Genomic DNA, 23,453 nt, shown 5'->3' with positions numbered 1-23,453 from the left:
ATCCCTTCTTCTCTCACCTATCCTAGACTGATAAAAACATTTCTACTCTCTCGTGAGGCCAGCTTTTTAAGATTCTACATGAATGAGATCATGCAGTATTTGTGTGTAGTTGCCTGCCTTATTTCATTTAACACAATGTCCTCCTAGTTCATTCATGTCACAAATGACAGAGTTTTGTTTTTCAGTGAATAAACTTAATTAGTATCCTATTGTGTATATATGTCACATATTCTTTATTATTCATCCATTGATAGACACTCAGGTTGGTTCTATATCTTGCTGAATAAATAGTGCAGCAGTAAACATGGAAATGCAGACATCTCTTCAACATGCTGATTTTATTTCCTTTGGATTTACCCCTCAGTATTGGAATTCTGGTTCATCTGGTTGTTTAATTTTTTTACCATTTTGAGATAATGCCACAGAGTTTTCTATAATGACTTTTAATTTATATTTCTACCAACAGTCTGTAAGGACTCCCTTTTCTCTACATTCTCAATAATGCTTACTTTCTTTCTTTTTTGATAAGAGACATTCTAACAGTTTGGACAGATCCATGTTAATATTAAAATTGGCTTTTCTGTCACTGCACAAAAAGGCCTCTGGGATTCTTTTTATAGGGGTCAGAAATTGAATCTGTGGAGCCCTTTGAGGAGCATTGTTATTACAAAAATATTAAGTGTTTTATTCCATGAACAAGAAATGGGTTTCCATTTATTTATCTTTTTAAAATTTAATTTATACATATCAGTGAGTTTCATATAATAGTTCATTGCACATTTACATTAAGCAATATTTAAGTCAGGTTAAGCATAATTATCCCCTAAAACATTTACCATTTCTTACTTAGGTATTCTTTAGTGTCTTTCAATAAATTTTGATTGGTGTGTGTGTTGTGTGAGAGAATGTGAAAGTGTTAGTTTCTTAAGTTTATTTTTATTTTCAGTTTTGATATTTATGTAATCAATACAATCAATATAAAAAACATTTCCATTACTTTTTTAAAAATTTGAATCATGCAGACTGTTTCCCGCCTGATTACTTTAGAAATCAATCACTTTAAAATATATAGAATACCTCACCCCCACATCAACCTTTTCAAAACTAAATGGTGCACTTATAAATATCTCTGAGGTCAAGGAAGAAAGCACAAGTATATAAAAAGTGCTTTGAACTAAGTGATAATAAAAGCTTAAAATATCAGAATCTCTGTGATGAAATAGTACTGAGATGAACATTTATAACAAAGACTTGTATCAGAAAGAAGCTAGAATAATAATCAAAAAATTATTATTTTTTAGTTTAAATGAACTTTGTTTTCTTAAAAAACAATGCCTAAATGTGCTCAAGATGACATCAGTTCCATTTGTCATAAGTCCTGGTGTTGTGTGGATGACAAACAGCAGCCAGTTACGATGATAGATGATAGATCCAAAGTAACTGCCAAATTTATTAACATTTCTCCATTTATAAACCATCCTTTTAAAAAAATCATATATGTGGTCACAGCATTCTCATGGTTGTGCAGGAGAGTGACCATGCTATCTGGATTTATGTTTTCACCAATAAAGAACTGGTAATTTTTGAAATTAGCAAGGGTGTGCTTGATTTGTTCTGCAGTCTCTGCCATAAAAGGTTTTACTCTCTCTGGTTTCTGTTCTTCAAGTTTGCCTTTGATTGATTTCATGTATTTCTTGTATGCTGCTTTTGTGAAGCTGGTTTCTTGCAAGTGATGGTTCATGACAATACCAACACCAGTGATTACTGTGCTTTTGGTACCTTCGCCCTCCGGTCCTTCAGCCAAAGCATTTCTATCAAGGAGTGAGTCATCAGTGTTACCCTCTGTCCTACTGACCATCTTGCGCTCCACCTCCAGGCAGAGGCCGTCCACAGTCTCCTGGATCTTGTAAATGTCAGAGAACTTCTCATTGTAGCTGATGACGTCTGGGTAGATAATCATGATGGCGATTGGAGGGAGACAACAGCAGCGCTAGATTAGCAGGAACCGGGAGCTTGCTGTGCAGAGCAGCTCTGGGAAGTGCAGGGGGAGTGGGCAGAAAAGCTCAAATTATTTTCAAATTAAGTAGTAGGAAGGAAAAAATAAGAGAGCAGAAATATATGAAATAGAGAATAATACAGCTAAAATTTGATAAAAATTAAATAAGTCTAATCAAGAAAAAAGCAAGAACACAAAAATTAATATCAATAGAAAGGGAGCTATCAAAATAACCTGACAGGTGCTAAAATATATTAAGGTAATATTACAATTGTATGACAACATATGTGATAGCTTACATAATATGGTCTGTTTTAGAGAATGATTTGTGTGCTGCTGAGAAGAAAGTGCATTCAGTCATTGATGGGTGAAATATTCTATATATGTCTGTTAAATCTAAATTATTGATTGTATTATTTAGTTCTGTAGTTTCTTTGTTTAGTTTTTGTTTGGGAGATCTGTCCAGTAGTGAGAGAGATCTGTGTTAAAGTCACTAGTATTATTGTGTTGTGATCTATTTGATTCTTGAAGTTGAGAAGATTTTGTTTGTATCGTAGATGCTCCATTGTTTGGAGCATAAATATTTATGATTGTTATGTCTTGTTGATGTGTAATTCCCTTAAGCAGTATGAAACATCCTTTTTTTGTCCTGATTAACTTTTGCTTGAAGTCCACTTTATCTGATATGAGGATAGAAACCCCTTGTTTACATGGTCCACGTGAGTGATGTTTTTTCCCATCCTTTCACCTTCAGTCTGTAGATGTCTTTGCCTATTAAGTAAGTCTCTTGGAGACAGCATATTGTTGGCTCTTGTGTTTTAATCCAGTCTGCCAGTCTGTCTTTTGATTGATGAATTTTGGCCATTAATGTTCAAGGTTATTATTGAGATATGATTTGTGTTCTCCATCATTTTGGCTCATCCTAGTTTTTAATTTGAATTAGTTCTCCTTTGATTGACGGTTCCTTTAGTGTAGTTTCTTCCTTCACTGGTTTTCACATTTTTTTCCCCCAGTTCATCTTCATGGAATATTTTGTTGAGAATATTCTGAAGTGCAGGCTTTCTAGTTGCAAATTCTTTTATTTTTTTTTGTTAATCATAGAAGGTTTTTATTTCGTCTTCAAATCTGAAGCTTAATTTTGCTTATGTGTAGGATTCTTGGTTGGCATCCATTTTCTTCCAAAGCTTGTTATATGTTATTCCACGACCTCCTCACTTTGAAAATCTGGGTTGAGAAATCAGCTGAGATTCATATTGGTTTTCCTCTATATGTAATTTGATATTCTTCTCTTGCAGCCTTTAAAATTCTAGTCTTATTCTGTATGCTAGGCATTTTCATTATAATGTGCCTTGATGTGGGTCTGTTGTAATTTTGCACATTTGGAGTCCTATAGTAAGCCTCTTGTATTTGATTGTCCATTTCATTCTTTAGATTTGGGAAATTTTCTGATATTATTTCATTGAAAAGATTTTGCATTCCTTTCGTTTGTATCTCTGTGCCTTCATCTATCCTGATAAATCTTAAATTTGGTCTTTTCATGTTATCTCATAATTCTTGGAAGTTGTATTCCTGGTTTCTTAACATCTTCACTCCGTGGTCCATTTTATTTCAAGATTATATGTTGTGCCTTTATTGCCTGAGGTTCTGTCTTCTGAGTGGTCTAGTCTGTGGATGATGCTTTCTATTGAATTTTTAATTTGGTGTATTGTTAACTTCACTTCAAGAATTTGTTTAGTTTTCTTTCAGAATTTCTATCTCTTTATTGAAGTGATCCTTTGTTACCTGTATTCCTCTCTTATATTATTCTTTACTTCACAGATCAGTTTAACTACGTATATTCTAAACTCCTTCTCTGACATTTTTTCACTGTGATGTCGATGTATTCTGTTATTGGAGTACCTTGGTTTGCTTGGGGCAATTTGTTCCCTTGCCTTTTCATGTTTGTGTGTCTACCCAACTAACAGTATGGATCTGAGGCAGTAGACTTACAGTGTCCCCAAAGGTTTCCAGTATCTCACTGTTTAGGGAGAGACAAATAATAACAACCAATGGAAACAGTTTATACCACTAAACCAAATAATTCCTAGTATGATTTCTGCAATGTTAATTATCACAATAAACAGAAATGACATGATAAGTTATTGCCTGTGATAAAAACAGCAAGTTTACAAAAGGGTTTATGTTTTCAATTGGTGGACATGGATAAAACAGAAGTGATAGGATGTGATGATTATGAGGGAGGAGGAGAGAAGACAGGAGAAGAAGATCAAAGGTAGAGTGAAAGAATAATACAGATTGGCTGTTTCCAGAAGAAAAAAAAAATCAAGGAAACAGGAGAGAAATATATAAAGCAATAATTTTTAAAAAGATTAAAAGAATACAAAACTAAACAAACATCCTAATTCACAAAAAACTTATCCATGTAAAATAACTGGCTTCAAAAAATGCTAGAGATGAGCTGGGGATATACCTCAGTTGGTAGAGTGCTTGCTTCGCATGCACAAGGCTCTGGGTTCAATCTCCAGCACCCCCCCCCCCCAAAAAAAAAAAAAAAGAAAGAAAAATACTAGAGATGAGAAGAAAAAAAAATAGGAGACTATATAAAAGTCCATGTACCATTAAGGCCACAATTAAACAGTTATGAAGAATTTAAAAAAAAATCTTGATGAAAAGTTAAAGAATTCTTTACATTGGAGTTCAAAATATTCTCAGCTTCTCTTCTCAGCAGTTTTAGGTGGGGTCTTCTGGAGTGTGATGTTCCACCCTCTGGATTGCTGGAGTGAGAGAGGTAATCCAGTAGGCAGAGTTCCTGGAGGCAGGGTTTAGGTTTAAGAGGGCTGGAGGCTCTTTACTGAATGGTAATTTGCCTGGAGATTTTAAGTCAGTGTACCTCCAGCACCCAGTACTTGCTGGAAGACTTCACTCCAGAGATCTCCCCTAGTTTCTACTCTTGTGGCCGGGGACCCAATTCCTTGTCCCCTATGTTACCTGCAGACTCCACGTTTCCTGGTCTCATGTTCATTCTCCAAACAATTTATCCTGCCCTAGCCTTCCAAGTTCCTGGCTAGATGCATCTCTCCCAGCCAGTCCTGCAAGCAGTTGGATTGGAGGGGTAGGGAAGGAGGAAGGGTTAGATCTGGGTGGGTTTCTTTGACCAGTTGTCCCTGTGTAAACCTCTCTCCATATTTGATTTTCTCTTGGTCACTTTAGCACACTCTACATCGTGCAGCATGTGTTTACTGGGCCTGTATTTCAGGCCAGACTTGGCGTTTGCCAGGAATCAGCCCCCTCAGTTGCCAGGCACCCCCCCCCCCCCCAAGCAGCTGCAAAATAATTTCTTCCTTAGTCCTCTACCACGCTGCCTATAGAGATGGTGGTTTCTTTTCCCACACATGGATACTGTGCAGCTCATCTTTCAGGTTTACCGCCATTGTGCTTGATCTCTAAATGCTCCATACCCAGACACACCTTGGACATCCCCAAAACATGGGTTCCTTTAATTTCCTTATCCCTCCACTATGCTCATGGAGGGATCTCTCTGGCTGGAGCTTCCAGCCCGGCTGTGGCAATGGCTGTGCCTTTGGGGATTTCTTCCTTATTTTATTATATCCAAACTCCTGAGGACTGATCTGCTTTGAATGACCAGTTTTAAATTCCAGTAAAGTCCCCCTGCTTTTTTTTTTTTTTTGTTGTTGTTGTTCACTCACCTTGCCTGTCAGTTTTCTTGGTTTCACTTCACGAAGCAGCCAGGAACATTGTACAACCTCCTTATTCTGCCATCTTGAAAACCTCACCTTTTAACGTATATAGTTCAGAAATATTAACTATATTACATTGTTAGACAAACATGCCTAGGACTTTTTCATCTTTTAAAACTAAAACTCAGTGGGGCGTGGTGGCACACACCTGTAATCCCAGCAGTTTGGGAAGCTGAGACAGGAGGATCGCCAAGTTCAAAACCAGCCTCAGCAATGGCGAGATGCTATAAGCAACTCAGTGAGATCCTGTCTCTAAATAAAATACAAAATAGGACTGAGGATGTGGCTCAGTGATTGAGTGCCTCTGAGTTTAATCCCTGGTACCAAAACCAAAACAAAAAAACCCCACAAAACAAAACAAAAAACCAACCCCCAAACAACAACAACCTGAAACTTTGTACCCACTGAATAGTAATCACATGTTATATACCACCTCCAGCTCCTAGCAACCACCATTCTACTTTATGTTCCTTTATGTTCCCTTTGATTGCCTCAGAAATGGAATCATGCAATACATATGTTTTGTGGATGACTTATTTCAGTTACATAATGCCCTGAAGATTCACTCTCTTTATAGTATATAACAGAAATCCTGCATTTTAGGGCTGAATAATATTCCATTGTATGTAAATACCACATTTAAAAAATCAATTCTGGAGGCTGGGCCTGTAGCTCAGTGGGAGAGCATTTGACTAGCTTGTGTGAGGCACTGGGTTCTATCCTCAGCACCACATAAAGAAAATACAGACATGCTGTCTGTCTACAAGTATTAAAAACTAAAAAAAAAAAAAAAAAATCTATTCTAGGGTCTGTGGACTTTTGGGGTGCTTCCACTTCTGGGCTATTAATGAACAATGCTGGAATGTAAACTTTTGTCAGTTGCTTTATCTCCATCAATTGAAATAGTTATGATTTTTGTTCTTCATTCTGGTATATTACAGTGATTGATTTTCATATGTTGAATCAACCTTACATCTTTTTAGTATGTTGTTGAATTTAGTTTTGGGTATTTTCTTGGAGACTTTGTATCACTATTTACCAGGGACATTGGTCTATAGTTTTTTGTAGTATCTCTTTCTGGTTTTGGTGTAAGATTGGCCTCAAATAATAAGGTTGGAAGTATTCTTTCAATTTTTTGCAATAATTCAGAAGGATGAGTATTTATTTTTTTTCAATGTTGTTGGGTATAATTTTCTATTGAAGTCATCTGGTCCTGAACTTACTTTATTGGCAATTTTTGATTATTGGTGTGACTTTCTGACTAGTTAAAATTTTGTTTGTATTTTTTATTTCTTCATGATTCAGTTTTGGCAGATTGTTTCTTGAAACTTGCTCATTTCTTCTAATGTATCTTAATTTGTTGGTAGTCTTTTATCCTTTTTATATCATGACATTGATGAACCCAGCCTAATTCCATCTTCAAATTGGGAGCCATCTCATCACAAAGTCATGAAAAATTAATTTCTGTTTTACTATAAATTACTGCAATTTCTAAACTTGCTTGGAATGCCTGCCGGTGCCTTGAACTCACCCATGCTTGGTTTTCCCTGGCCAGATAACAACCCTCTCTGAAACCCTAATGGCGCCTCACAAATTCTGATGTTGGGATCTAAATTTACTCCCTAAGTGCTGAACCATTTAGACCATTAACCTACTACCTATCTGCCTTTGTATTATGCTTGTCAAAATTCTGTTATCTGTAAGTTCTCAAGATGCCCCCCCCCCCCCTTTTGCAACTTTTTATGCTATAAATCTGCACTCCTAGAGAACTGGAGCACTGTCCTCTAACCAACGGGTTTTGGGAGAGACAGTCCTGCCTAGTTGGAATTACAAGCTTACTTTAATTTGATTTAAAATTGGAGTTGGTGGTCTTTTCTTTGCGTCGTGGTTTAACACCATCAGTGATAATGTCTCTTCTTTTTAATCTATTTTTTAAAAATCAATCTTGCTAGAGTTATGTCAGTTTCATTGATCTTCAAACATAACACAACTTTTGGTGTTCTATCTTTGGGTTTGCTTCAGAGTTTTTCTAGCTCCTTGACATGTTATAGTTAGGTTGATGATTTGAGATTCCCTTTTTATATAGCTATGTAGCACTATAAAGTTTCCTCTTCATACTATATTTCTTACATTCATAAATTTTTATGTGTTTTCATTTTCATTTGTCTCAGGATATTTTACAGTTTTTCTTGCTATTTCTTCTTTAACCCATTGGTTGTTCAAGAGTATGTTGTTTACTTTTCACATATTTGTGAATTTTCCAGTTTCACATATTTGTGAATTTTCCAGTTTTCTTATTGATTTCTAGTTTTATTCCATTATTCATTGAAGATATGTACTATGACTTTGGTCGTCTTAAATTTGTTTTTTGACTTTTCTTGTGATGTAATATGTGATCTGGAGAATGTTCCATATATAGTTGGGAAGAAAATATTATTCTGTTGTTGGCTGAAGAGTTCTGTATGTGTCTCAGGTCCAATTAGTCTGTAGTGTTCTTCAAGTACCTTGTCTCCTTAGTGATGTTCCATCTGGTTGGTCATTATGTAACCTGGGGTGTTGAGATCTTTTACTTCTGTTGTTTAAGTATGCTTCCTCTTCAGTTTTCTCCATATTTGTTCATAAAATTGTGTACTATTGTGCTAACATATTTATAATTGTCATTCTGATGGTGAATTAATTTGTAATGTCTTTCTTTACTCTTTTGACGAAAGTCTATTTTGTCTGATAAAAGTTTCACCTTCCCTGTTTTCTTTTGGTTATCATTTGCATGGAATTACTCTTTACATCCTTTTTACTGCCTCTTTTGTGTGTCCTTATGTCTAAAATGAATTTCTTATAGACAGTATATAATTGGAATTTTTTTAATCAATTCATCCTCTCTGTCTTTTGATTAGGAAGTTTACTACGTGTACATTGGAAGTAACTACTGATAGGGAAAGATTTAGTATTGTCATTTTGTTATTTTTCTATATGTTTTGTTGTTTTGTTCCTCTGCCTCCTTTTTGTGTTTTTGTTGATTTTTTTTGTAGTGACATTTTCATTCTTTTTGAATTTTCTTTTCTGTATCTTTGAGATATTTTTGTTTTTGAATACTATGGGGATTGCATCTCTTAGAGTTGTAATAGTCTGAAAACGGATAATTTGCTTTTAGTCATATAGAAAAACTATGTAACACTTCCCCCTACTATTATTTTATGTTTCGGATGCACAGATTGCTTCTTTTTTAAAAAAAAATCTGTATGCATTAACATAGTTTTATAATTATAGTTACATTTTATGCTTTTGTCTTTTAAATTGCATAACAAAATTAAAAGTGATGTACATGCCACCATTACAATATTATAGGATTCTGTGTATCAGAGAGTTTCACACTTTTGTATGCTTTTTGTTTTTTTTCAACTTGAAGTACTCCTTTAGCAGTTTGGTAAATAGCTATATTAGTGATGAACTCTTTATCAAAGAAGGTCTTTATTTATTCATTTTGGAAGGATGTTTTACTGGATATTTTATTCTAGTTTGGCATTTTTTTTCTGTCAGTGCTTTGTATATATTATCTGTCTTTTGGTGTATGATAGTTTTGCTGAAATATTCACTGGTTTTTTTTTTTTTTTTGGTGGGAGATACTAAAGATTTAACACAGAAGCGCTTTACCACAGAGCCACATTTTCAGCCTTTTTTTTTTGTTTGTTTGTTTTTCATTTTGAGATAGGGTTTTGCCAAGTTGCTTAGGGCCTCACTAAGTTGGTGAGGCTGGCTTTGAGCTTTCCCTCCTCCTGTCTCATCCTCCCAAGTCACTAGGATTATAGGTGCCAGACTTTCCCTGTTAATCTTATTGGAGATCCCATAAGTATTTTTTTTTCCCCTCTCAGGATTTTCTCTTCAAGAAAATTTGTTTTTTAGTTGTTGGATCTTATTTTATTCATTTATTTATATGTGGTGCTGAGAATCAAACCCAGAGCCTCACACATGTGAGGCAAGTGATCTGCCACTGAGCCCTAACTCCAACCCTTCTCTCTGACTTTTGATAGTTCGATTACAATGTATCTCAGTATGGATGTCTTTGGGCTGTCCTAATTGTGGTACTTTGAACTTCTTTAATTTGTATGTTCATTTCCTTTATTATATTTGGGAAGTTTTTTGACCATTATGTCTTCAAATAAGCTCTTGGCTCCTTTCCCTCTCCCTCCTCCTCCATAAACTCCCATTACCTGTGTATTGGTCTACTTAATAGGTTTCCACAATTCCCTTAGGCTTACTTTTCTTTATTCTTTTTTTGTTTTTCTTCCTCTTACTCAATAATTCCATGTGACCACTGATTCTTTTTTTTTTGGTTAGGTTTGATCAAGTCTTCTGTTGAACACTTCTGGTGAAGTTTCCAATTCAATTATTATTTTTTTTCCCTTTGGCTGCAGAAGTTCAATTGGATTCTTTTTAAAAAAACAATTTTTATCTCTGTTGATACTGTCATTTTGTACATGAGTCACTTTACTGATTTCATTTACTTGTGTTGGTGTTCTCTTGTAATAAATTGTTCAAAACAATTACTTTGAATTTTTGTAATTCATAAGTTACTATTTAGGCTTTTTTAAAAAAAAATTTCTTTTTTGCTGTGATTTGTACATTGAGAAAACAGCTACCTCTCCTAGTCTTTAAAAACTGATATTGTATGAGGCCAAAACCTTGACAAATCAGCCCAGCTAGGGATTCTGAGAGCCTCTCAGATCTTATCTGGAGATGCATCTTTGGCTTGTGTGTATAATTTCTCAATTAGAGAGGTTTGCTGTTTTCTTTTCAAGTTGCTTATAATCTTTTGCACTCTGGTGTCTCACTGCACTACTCCTGATTCTCTGTCATAATAAGCTGCTGAACTCTTTTGAGGGAGAAGTTTTGAACTGAGTTCTTCCTCCTGATTGCACTAAGTTGTGCTGGCTTCTTTAGTGGCACAGGTTCTCTGATGCTGCAAGAAGCTACTGAGCTCTCTTGTTTTCTGTGACTCCTAGACATCTAAAGTATATCAGTCCCTCAGGCAGTTAAGTGAGAATGTTGGGACATGTGTTCTGTACCTTTCTCAAGAGAGAAGCTATTAGCTGGCCTTTTTCTCCTAATTCACACTCATCTGTGCTAAATTGAGGGAAGGACAATCATGACTGAAATGGCTTTCTTGAAGAAACCATTTCAATATAGCTATTCTTGACTTTGAGCTTGCCTAGGGGACTACAAATTCTAAGCTGGTTTTGGGGTTAAGGTTTTTTGAACTATATGTCACGAAGTCAGTATGTGTGTGGGAAAACAAGGTCTGGGACATATTATTTGTCCATATTACTTCTTTGTGTCCTTTTTGCTTGGTAAGTTCATAGTTGTCTTTTCTTTGAATGTAATTCTAAATCCTAGTTCTCTTGCATTTCTTTGTTCTTCAAGGATGCCAATTATGTGAATGTCATTCCTTCCTTGCTTGATTTACATTCTCCCTACCATCTTTCTTACCCTGTTTTACTTCTGTCTTTACCTTATTTTCAGCCACTTGATATTTGACTAGTCTTATGCAGAATACATGTGGGTTTTATGTTTGTTTTGTTTTTAAGGATACATTTCATTTGGCTTCTAATAATTTTAGCCTTAATGTGAGATAATCTTTTCTTTATTGAGTTCAAAGTCAGCTCTTCACATTTGTTTTTATTCTTTGCTTCCTTCTCTGATTTTATTTTTAAATTTCTGATTCAAGGTGATTTTTTTCATATCCCACATGCTTCTTCACATGCACTGTTTAATCCTAGGAAGATGTTTTGAGAAGTGCATTGTTTAGAGACTTTGTATGTGAACATCGTAGAGTGTACTCTCACAAACCAAGATGAAAACTATAATGTTATTAGGTGATAAAATCTTATATGTCATATATGCAGTCCATTGTTGAGACCAAAATATCTTTATGTGGTATGTGATTGTATTTAAATTTGGAGCATTTTTCTTAAAGTTTCCTTTTTTTTCTCTTCACCCCCCTCCCTCAGACTGAGAATTTATCAATAGAGATGGAGCTAATTGTTGTCTTCTTTAAATAATTAGATTTAGTTAAATTTTCTTTTCATTTTTGTAGATTTGGGGTGGTTCCCAATATCCTTAAGTTAGTGGTGCCCTCTTCTGTCTGTGTAGAATGACTTTCTTTTGAGGACAAGTTAAAGGAAGGCCTTTGTTCATTCTGGCTCTTTCTAACTAGTCTTTCAAAATCCCCATTGCCTCTGGATTTATGTGAATTAGGTTTATTGGGGATGACTGTACTGGGAAATTTAACCTAGGGCCTCACAGATGCTAGGCAAGCACTCTACTATTGAGCTACATCCCCAGCATCTTTTTAATTTATTTTGAGAAGGGGTCTGAATAAGTTGCTCAGGCTGGCCTCAAACTTGTGAGTTCCTGCCTCAACCTCTGGATAAGTGGACTCAGTTCTTAATTTTATGCTTTTCTGCAAAGATTTGAATCTGCTTGTAGCCTCCAAATCAGCACACTGTTGATTTTAATTTCTCTGATGTTTGCTGTACTTTCTTGTGCTGGCCCATCTCATTTGCTTTGTCATTGTGGTTTTATAAGTTTTTCAGTTCTTTAGTAATAAGTTTGCTTCTTTTGGGAGATGGAATAGCTATCAGCTATATTTAATGAGGAATTTTGCATGTAAATTCTTAAATAATGACTTTGTATGCAGCCTAACTCATTGGATAAATCTGAAAGCTAAAAAATTGATGTAGGAGAGCCAGACAAGCTGGGATTCAAATTTTAGCCCTGTTCATTTCTACCAGGGTAGACATAGAACCTAGTTTGTCTCCAAAAGAAAACAAAAAATATCTTTTTCATACTTATAGAAATAGAAAAAGCAATCTTTTCATATAGAAAATTAAGAGACCCAGAATAGCCAAAACAGTTCTTAGCAAGAAGAAGGAAGCAGGAGGCATCACTATATCAGACCTCAAACATACTACATAGCAATAGTAACAAAAACAGCGTGGTATTGGCACCAAAATAGACCTCTAGGCCAGTGGTACAGAATAGAAGACACAGAGACAAACCCATATAGTTAAAGTTATCTCATATTAGATAAAGGCATCAAAAACATATATTGAAGAAGAGAGCCTTTTCAACAAATGGTGCTGGGAAAACCGGAAATCCATATGCAACAAAATGAAATTAAACCCCTATCTTTCACATGCACAAAACTCAACTCAAAGTGGATCAAGGACCTAGGAATTAAACCTGAGACTCTGTGCCTAATAGAAGAAAAAGTAGGCCCAAACCTCCATCATGTCAGATTAGGCCCCCGACTTCCTTATTAAGACTCCCTTAGTTCAAGAAATAAAATAAAAAACAAATGGGATGGATTCAAATTAAAAATCTTCTCAGCAAAAGAAACAATCAGTGAGGTGACTAGAGAGCTTACAGAATGGGAGCAAATTTTTATCACATGCACATCAGAAAGAGCACTAATCTCTAGGATATATAAAGAACTCAAAAATCTTAACATCAAAAAAATGATCCAATCAATAAATGGGCCAAGGAACTGAACAGATATTTTGCAGAATATGATATACAATCAGTCAGCAAATATATGAAAAAATGTTCAACCTCTCTAGCAATTAGAGAAATGCAAATCAAAACTACTCTTTAAGATTTCATCTCACACCAGTCAGAATGGCAGTTATCAAGAATACAAACAACAAGTGTTGGCAAGGATGTGGGGAAAAAGGCACACTCATACATTGGTTGTAGGACTGCAAATTGGTGCAGTTTATATGGAAAGCAGTATGGAGATTCCTTGGAAAACTTGGAATAGAACCACCATTTGACCCAGCTATCCCACTCCTCGATTTATACCCAGAGGACTTAAAAACAGCATATACTACAGGGACACAGTCACATCGTTGTGTATAGCAGCACAATTCACAATAGCTAAATTATGGAACCCACCTTTCAGTAGATGAATGGATAAAAATAATGTGGTGTATACACACAATGGAATATTACTCAGTATTAAAAGAGAATAAAATCATGGCATTTGCAGGTAAATGGATGGAGCTGGAGAATATTATGCTAAGTGAAGTAACCCAATCCCCCAAAACTAAATGCTGAATTTTTTTTTTTTTTAATATTAGGATGCTGATCCATAATGGGGAGCAGAGGGAGCATGGGAAGAATGGAAGAAATTTAGATGGGGCAAAGGAGAGGGAAGGGAAGGTAGGAGATATGGGGGTAGTAAAGATGGTGGAATGAGATGGACATCATTACCCTAAGTACATGTATGAAGAAATGAATGGTGTAACTCTACTTTGTGTATTGTTACAGACACATGAAAAATTGTGCTCTGTATATGTAATATGAATTGAAATGCATTTTACTTTCATATATAACAAATTAGAATAAATTAATTTAAAAAATTTAACACCAAAAAAACTCAATAAATGGGGTAAAAGGAGCTGAACAGACATTTTTCAGAAGAAGATATTTAATTGATCAACAAATATCTGAAAAAATGTTCAACATCTCTAGCAATTAGAGAAATGCAAATCAAAAGTACTCTTAAGATTTCATCTCACACCAGTCAGAATGGCAGTTATCAAAAATACAAACAACAATTAGAGTTGGCAAGGATGTGGTGGAAAAGACACACTCATACATTGCTGGTGGGACTGCAAATTGGCACAACCAGTTTGGAAAGCAATATGGAGATTGCTTATAATACTTGGAATGACCCATCTATCCCACTCCTTGGTCTATATCCAAAGGACCTAAAATCAGCATACTATAGTAACATAGCCTAAGAGCTGTATAGCAGCTCTTTTCACAATAGCTAAACTGTGGAAACAACCTAGATGCCCTTCAATAGATGAATGGATAAAGAAACTGTGATGTATATACATGATGGAATAATTTTACTCAGCATTAAAAGAGAATAAAATTATGGCATTTGCAGGTAAATGAATGGAGTTGGAGAATATCATGCTAAGCGAACTAAGCCAATCCCAAAAACCAAAGGCTGAGAATGTCCTCTCTGATAAGTGGATGCTGATCCACAGTGGGGGGCAGGGCATGGGGAAAATGGAGGCAAAGGGGAGGTGAGGGGATTTGGGGGCAGTTGTGTACAATGAATCAATATGCATTCTGCTGTCATGTATACCTCATTTAAAAAATACATTTATTTAAAAAAGTTTCTTTCTTAGATTTTGGTACCTTTTATATATGACTGAAGTCATGAATTATTTAGATTGTGGGGGCTCCTTTTAATGATATAGAGAATGTATAATATCTCTATGAAAACCACTGTTTAGGTATAATTACAGTAGATTTTAGAAGAATGTTTCAGAATGTTAAAGTAGCCATATGAAGTGGGTTTGGTGTATTTGATCTGTAAGTAGAGAATTGATTTTTTAAGGAAGTATGGAGATTACAAATCTTTTGAGGGCTACATTTATTTCATTCTGTATATAAATTAACTAATAGTATTTATTGCCTCTTTTCACTTATTAATTTGTGATTATTAGAATGCTTTGAGTGCATGAGTAAACAATCTGTGTTCAGTTTTTAAAGCTAAATGTGTTTTGTAAATTCTGTTGTACATAGTGTTATCATATAACAATGCTTTTGTTGTTTAAAGAGGAAACTCAGTTGCTGAAATTTAAATTATTCATATGCCTTAGATTATGGTGCATCATCATTAGTCTTTAGGGCCTCTCTCTTCCTCTCCTTCTCTTCTCTTACTCTGTATTTTAATTTTTAAAAATATTTTTTAGTTGTAAATGGGCACAATACCTTTATTTATTTATCTTTATGTGCTGCTGAGGATTGAACCCAGGGCCTCACACATGCAAGGCGAGTGCTCTACCACTGAGCCACAACCCCAGCCCCTGTATTTTAATTTTTATTATGGAAATTGTCAAATAAATAAAAGCAGAAAAAAGAAAAGAAAAACAGTATAATGAATCCGCTAACACATGGCCAATCTGTTTTCCTCTTTGACACTAATCACACACAGCCTGAATTTTAAAGGAAATTGCAAGGCCCCTCTTTGATTTAACTTACTTATTCTGTTCTACCTCTCTTTCCCTTTTTCATTCTTTCCCCCCAACCCTCCTTCTAATGTTTAATGTGTGTCTTCTGGCAAATTTAATGTTATATTATGTGCATTTATATAAACCACGTTATAACTCGTTCTATTAAGAATTTTCACTCAACTTTTTAAAAGATCTACCATATTAAATGTACATATGCACTGTTGGTACCAACTGCTATATAGTATTCATAGTGAGCATTTCCCACATTTTATTTTTTTTGTTCTCATAGCCATAGATTCCCACATTGCCCCAAATTGCCTTCTACAATAGATATTGTTTTAGTGTATAGATCCATTTGTAAACCTGTGTGATATTTTCTTGGGGTTATATGTTCAAGACAGGAAGTGCACAGAGAAGGCAGATTTAATTTGACCATGTATTGCCATTACTTTCTAGAATGTTAGCAGATCTGCAGGAATTTGTGTTTTCACACACTTGCTAACACTTGGCATTATCGTAATTTTTGTCTTGCTAATAGTTTTACCTTATCTGTTTAATTTGCATTTCTCTGATTACAAATGAATTTGAGCATCTCTTTGATGCTTTGCTAGCCTTTGGGGTTTTCTTACATGTAAATTGCCTGTTTATATATGTTATCCATTTTTCTTTTGGGACTGTTGTCCTTTTCTTGTGGATTTTCAGGAGTTTCTTACACATTGTAGTTATTTATTTATTTTTAGTTGTAGATGGACATAGTATCTTTATTTATTTATTTTTGTGTTGTGCTGAGGATTGAACCCAATGCCTCCCACGTGCCAGGGAACACTGAGCTACAACCCCAGCCCCACAATCTAGTTATTAACTACTTACAGGTTTTAGACATTGAAAATAACTTCTGTCATTTTGTCAGAAGTTTATGAACTACATCCATTGTGTCCTTTGCTTAATAGAAATTTTAAATTTTGATGTAATACATTTCATGAGATTTGTTGCCCTATTGTTTTGCTTATGAAACTCAAAGAATTTCTTTTCTGCTCCTGTAGCAGTAACAAATTTTCCTTTTTTGTTAGGTTCATGATTTTATCTTACACACTTAGATACATAGTTTGTGTAGGTATTTCCTTTGGTATTTCTTTGTATCTTAAACAGTTTGGCTGTTGCCCTTTAGTTATGTGGTGTGGTTTTATCCCAACCTTCTCTTTATACATGAGTCTGATCTGTCTTGGAGCTTTCTTATTACATTGATTTATATGAGAGGCTGCATAATTAGTGGTTATTAAGAACATCAACTCTGACTTTGCTACTTATTAACCCAGTGATCTTGGGCAAGTCTCCTAACCACTCTGTTCCTCATTTCCTATTCTACATAATAGAAATAATGCTACCTATTCCCCAAAGTGGAATTAAGTAAAGATTTTTAAAGTGCCTATTAGATAGCAGTAATTGTTATGTAGTTAAATACGTCTATTAAACTTTTTGATGCATTTTATTGCTACATATATACATTGTATATATAAATGTAAGCTATTTATTCTTTTGGTATACTTTTTTTTATTACTATGCCTTTATGTATATTTTATAATTTATGAGAGGACAGTCTTCCAACTCTTGCACATTTTATGTTTCCCTTTAAAAGTTGACTTAGCTATTCCAGGACTTATGTTTTTCTGTTTAAATTTCACAATACTCTTCTTGAATGTGCATGTTTTTCTAGATTTAAATTAGTCTGACAAAATGCCAAAGAGATGTTGATTATAATATAGTATAGGTGATTATTTGGGGTAAGCCGATATGACTTGACCAGATCTGATGAAACTTAACTGCTTGTAAGAAACTTGGTAGCTGTCCTAGCTTACTGTTTACTTGTTTATACCATAATAAGTTTGTTTCCTCATTTACTCATTCCTGTTCTTTCTCTTTTGTTTTTGTATCCTTTGTTTCTTGCTCACTTTATTAATGACAAATGTCAGAAGATTATGAAATTAACATAATTTTTATGTTATTATTATTGATACCTATCTTTCTACCTTCATACCATCATCCTACCTTCCTTTTAATGTACTTCTTTTAATCTAATCTGTGTGAAGCTTTTTGCATATAACGGCCATTCTGTATAATTTTATTTATATCTTGCTACATGAAAACTTTTTGGATCATTGCACTGATGCTTTTTGAATAATAACTTTTTACATAGCCAAAAGTCTTGAATGAAGTTTTCTTAATTTCTTCAAAATTTTTATCAATACAATAGGATAGAATCAATAATTTTACTTTGCGTATGGATCACCTGGGTTTATATCAATGTTTTGTCACGTAGGGTTATGTTACCTTGAACAAGATACTAAACATCTTTATTCCTTAGTTTATGTTTTAAAGTGCTTTGCGTAGACTGATACATAGTAGGAATCCAGTAAAGATTTCATTTTATTTATTTGTCCATTTAATATGTATTGAGCAGGTTTTATGTGTTGTAACTGTCATATGAAAGTAAACAAAATAAGCAAAAATCATGGACTTCTTGGAAATTACTTTATGTTTGGGAGGAGGGACTGGACAATAAATGAGATCTTGAGCATGTCAGATATAGCTAAATTGGCATGGAAAAAAATAAAGCAGGAAAGGAGTGCTGGATAAGGAAGTCCTGAAAGACATGACATCTCTGATAGATGAGACTTTAAGGAATTTCCAAAGTTGCCTATTTGGATATTTGGATATTTGCAAGGAGAAGCAGTATGACTAGATTAAAAGGATGGGAGAAGAGGGAGGAAATGCCAGATAGAGAGATTCTTATAGGTCATTGAGTAGCTTTTCACGTTTACACTGAATATGGTGGGGCTTCTTGGGGAGTGACATGACCTGATTTGATTTACCTTTTAAAAGGTAAAACTGCTTTATGGGGAATAAGCCATTGGGGCAAGGGAGGAAGTAGTGAAAGCATTTAGGAGTAAGCATTACTGGAGTAAGTTGTGCAAGTGATGAAAAGCGATTAGAACCTACATGTATTTTATAGGAACTTTTAGTTAAAAAATATTTTCTGCTTTACGATGGCAATACTATTTATTGAACATGCAAAACTTTATCTTTCTTTGAATTATTACAAATTTTGTGCTACTACAGTAGTAGTAGTGTAGAAGATACTTAGAATCTGTAATAGAATCATTTAGTGTGACTCACATATTTTTCCTTATTCTGTCAGTAGTGACATGCACCTTAATTAATTTAGCAAACAAGTATCTATCTTCTGATAACTGAAAATTTAAACTCCCATTTGTAAGTATGCATGTATTTAATTTTAGAAAAATTCTTTTTAAAATGGTAATAGTCTAAGGTTTATGGTACCAGTATAAGCCACAGGTATTAAGGGGAAGTGATGGCAGTGTTTTCTATAGGTCTGCAGTAAAGAAACTATTTATAATTGAATGAAAGAAATATTTATAATTGATGCTTGCAGTTATTAAACAACTTTTAAATAGAAGTTTTGAAATTTGAATTAATATTATCAAAGCAACTTACATTGCCTACTTTACATTTTCCAGGAACATCATTTACAGCGAGCTATTTCAGCACAGCAAGTGTTTAGAGAAAAAAAAGAGAGCATGGTCATTCCCGTTCCTGAGGCAGAAAGCAACGTCAACTATTACAATCGCTTGTACAAAGGAGAGTTTAAACAGCCCAAACAGTTCATTCATATTCAGCGTAAGTTTGTTAATTTATTGTTTTTTATTTGTAATTTAAATTTAACAATTAGTTAAAGTCTTTTGCCCAGAGATTTTAATTTTTCCGGTTATAAACACTTATTCATTGAAATGTTAAGCATTAGACATTAAAGTCCTTCTACTTACATTTGAACTTGGAGATCATTGTGAGTTTTAGTAGCATTTGGAACATTTGATGTTTATGCAATATAGGGTTCTATATTGAACTTACACTTACAGTTAAAAGGTGGTGGGTTACCATACCCAAATGAGATTTATTTTAAAGTCCCCTTGGCCATAATTCACAAGGGTTAGAGCTGAATTTTCTGAAAATTTTCAGTATTACATTCTATATGTACCTTCATCTAGTTTTTATAAAATTCTATCTAATTCTGCCTACTTAATATTCCATTTTCCTAAAATGATCACTATCTCTAGCTTTAAAGCCATTTCACCAACCTCCTAACTATAAGATTTGCTATTCTTTTTCTCCCTTCTTTATTCTCTTCACAAAGTCTGCCTATGCCAGGGTGGTCTTCCTAAATTGTCAGTCTGAGCAAATTATGCTCTTGATTAAAATCCTACTGTTCTTCATTGTCAGTAGTAGGAGTGTTCAGCTGATTGTGCATACAGATGCTGGTGTCTTGGTATCTTGTCAGATTTTTTTTTTTAATTATTGAGTAGCCAGTTAAAATAGAGATTCTAGGGTTCTACTTGCCTACCTAAAGAACTTAGCTCTTTGAAAATCCCTGGTTATGCAGACTGGTGATATGTATTTTTAAGTTTCCAGGTAATTCTGAAATACTACCAGATTTAAGACTGATTTTTAAGATTAACTGTTTTCCATTATTTCCAAGATGCATGTTTTTTATTTTTTAAAGATGAAAAATGGGATTGCATCTTGAATAACTGTTGTCCAGGATTGTTTCTGCTTGGAATTTAGGGACATTACCAACCTGAGACCACTTGAAAGTCTTTGTTTCATTCATTTATTTATTTTTGGACTATAATGTTGACTTTAATTCAGTCAACAGACCTGCTTGAAGTTCATTTCTCAGGGCAAGATTTTATTTCTCTCTCCTTCCACCTAAGGACAAGTTGGGAAATAAAAAGTTCTTCACTGTCCCATTTTGTATGGCTGGTTTATTACTTTATCTTACAAAGAGGGCATAGTTTTATGCAATAATATTCCATTCTATTAAGCTTCTTAATATTAAGATTCAAGCATAAAGCCCCCCCCCCCCCCCGCCCTTATGGTACATACAGTAATGATACATTCTTGTAATTGATGGCAGTTTAGATTAATAGAATTCATTAGTAGTCAGATTCTTTAGTATGAATATAAGGTCCTTTTTGATTTGTTTCCCTCCTTCTTTATCTCTGGTTACTTTTCTCTTCCCTCTGTGCTATAGGGAGTTACTGAAAATTACTCCCATTTGCCTTATTTCACATTTCATACTTTCTTGCATGTGGTATTTAAGTCTTCCTTTCCTTCATATAACTTATTTAAGATTCAACTATCTTATGAAGCTTTTTTTTTTTTTTTTAATTCTACCGGTCATTGCTTATTACTGTATCTTATACATACCACTGTTACAGAATTCATCACACAAATTATTTGTAACCATTCTTTCTTTCCTTTAGATTGTAAGAGAGCAGGGATTATTATATACTATTTTCTCTTTAGAGTAAAGTGCTTGGCTTATAGATGTAGTATGTTTGTTGACTGACTGATTTATTTTAAAAAAAAAGCCTTTTGGTTGTAGAAAGATTTTTCAGAGACTTTTCTTCTACGGATTCAAGAAAAACACAAATGCAAAACTTATAATTATGTGATTTGTTTCTTATGTATTCTTTGACTTGTGTTCCTTTGTCTTAGTGAATTGCCTTTACCTTTGACTCAGTTAAGAAGGAGACAGCTGTTCATAATGGGAATTTTAAGAAATTATCTTAAGCCAAAGTATTAGTTCTTTTGTATTTTACTAGTAATAAAGCTAGATAGCAGGACCATTTATAAAAATCCATTCTAGGAAAATCAAGAGTCAAAAATTAGGTGTATCTCATCTGGTTCTGGCCCGTTGGATACAATAAGCAGTAATCTTGTGTTGGTTTTTTCATTTCATTTTATTCTATTATTGTAAAAAAATGGAATAAAAATAATAGAAAATTATCTTATTTTTAAAAGTTTGTTATCATGTACTAAGCATTGTATACACAATATACTGTATATATGGTTTTTAAATTCTGCCTTTTCAATTTTGTATTTCAAGTTTCTCAGGTTTTTATATGTGTTTTTACGTGTGTGTATATGCTTCCATCAAATCCACAGTTTGCTTCTCATATGCCTATTATTAGACTTAAGGTTATGTGTACTAAATTTTAAGCTCACATTTTTATTGAGGTTTTTAAATGAAAGTTTAAATTTTTTTTAACCTAAATTATCGCCAATTCCTTAAATATAAGGAATTTTAGAAAATAGCACCTTGGATTTTTTTTTTTTCCCTTTAATGAAAGATTTGAAAGAATCCCCATTTGTCTAGCTAGGAAAAAAAAATTTAAAAAATTGTCACAGTAGAGTGGCCTTGTTTATGTTTTTCACATTGCTTGCCTGGGCTTTAGCAGAAATCTCCTTATTTAGTTTTGATATCTTTAGTTCATCATTTATGCTGCCACTGTTGTGACTACCCATTTCACAATTTTTCAACAACTCTCGTTTGCCTAGGATAGATTTTACCACCTTTGTGTGACGTATAAAATCTTTGTGTCTTTCCAATTATGTTTCCCTTTGTGTTCTTCCTTTAAGGTACTAACCATTTTGAAATGAATAGTTTCAGGTTTTTTTTTTTTTTTTTTTTTTTTTTTCCCCCTTCTCTAGATTTTAAGCTCCTCAGGAGCAGGAGCTCTTATTTAGTTTATTATTTTTATTACTCAATACAGTCTCACACTGTTCTCAGTACACTCCCCCCCCCCCCAATTTATCTATCCCTTCCTGCTTTAAGCTACAACAATGATGAGCTTTTTGCAGCTCTTCAACTTACACTTAGTTTTTCATTTCTTCACAAGCCCTTTACTTCTTACTTTTGCACAGGTTAAATGGAACCTGCTTCCAGAATAATCTTTAGAAACCTTGTTTTGACTCCTTTAAGCAGAATTCTTAGCACTGTTTGCCTCAAGGCCTTCTGTGTCATTTACACTTGTCATTATGGCACTGACTATTTTCAGTTGTGATAGCCTTCTGTTGCATTATAAAGCTCTAGTAGAACTCACCAAGAGCTAGGACCTTTTTAGGGGAAAAAAAAAATCTTTTCATTTCACTGCCTAGTATAGTACATGTGGTTATATATGCAATTAACTATTTACTGGATAAATAAAATGAATTAATGAATTGATTAAAGGTAAAACCATACACATCATGGTATTTTTTAGATATAAATCTTGTAGCACTTAAAATTATATTGTCAAAAATAAGGTTAAAATTATTAGTGCATGCAATAAAATTGAAGGACCTAATGTGTTGCATCCAAGTTAGGAGAGGGGAATTCTCTTATTCATTACTCATTTTAGAGCAAATAGTTGGGAGCAAAATGATTTCAGTCTGGTATGGTTATGAGATAAATATTTTTGTTTTTTCATCTCCTTTTCAGTACCAGTTTCTCATAATCTCTATACTGGTATTTTGGGGGAATTTATTTAATCACAGAACACTGGATTATTCTTATCAGGTTGGAAGCATCTTGAAGTCTCTGATATCCCAAAATACTCATATTCTTCCAGACTTAGGCTGATTCTATATGCCCATCAGTTGTGCACCACGTGTTTTATATATCATTGAACACATCTACTCTGGTACCTCAACCTAAATGTTACAATTCTTTCATTTCTTTTGGAGTTTAGTAACTACTTTAAATTCAGTATCCAACCTTTTCTCCTTGAGGAAAATGACTTACTTTCAGTAAACTATTTAACCTCCTGT

General features: G+C 34.1%; 2 protein-coding genes across 3 annotated transcripts in view; one reads left to right on the top strand and one right to left on the bottom strand.

The window, feature by feature from the left end:
• Positions 1–23,453, top strand: part of Epc2 (enhancer of polycomb homolog 2) — a 132,740-nt gene that overhangs the window by 24,881 nt on the left and 84,406 nt on the right. For both annotated transcript variants that reach the window (XM_058573511.1, XM_046426916.2), the window contains exon 2: positions 19,322–19,481. In XM_058573511.1, coding sequence (XP_058429494.1) covers positions 19,322–19,481 — 160 coding nt within the window. The remainder of the gene's footprint in view (positions 1–19,321; positions 19,482–23,453) is intronic.
• Positions 1,453–1,960, bottom strand: LOC124080846 (translationally-controlled tumor protein-like). Its single transcript, XM_046426917.1, is given in 2 exon segments — positions 1,453–1,482; positions 1,484–1,960. Coding segments are annotated over 2 exon segments (507 nt in total).

This window comes from Marmota monax, unplaced genomic scaffold (assembly GCF_021218885.2).
Source record: "Marmota monax isolate L192 unplaced genomic scaffold, Marmota_monax_Labrador192_F-V1.1 WCK01_AAM20220418_F8-fsc00048, whole genome shotgun sequence".
NCBI lineage: Eukaryota > Metazoa > Chordata > Mammalia > Rodentia > Sciuridae > Marmota > Marmota monax.
Note: the sequence above shows the minus strand (reverse complement) of the source record. Positions and strands in the feature narration are given on the sequence as shown.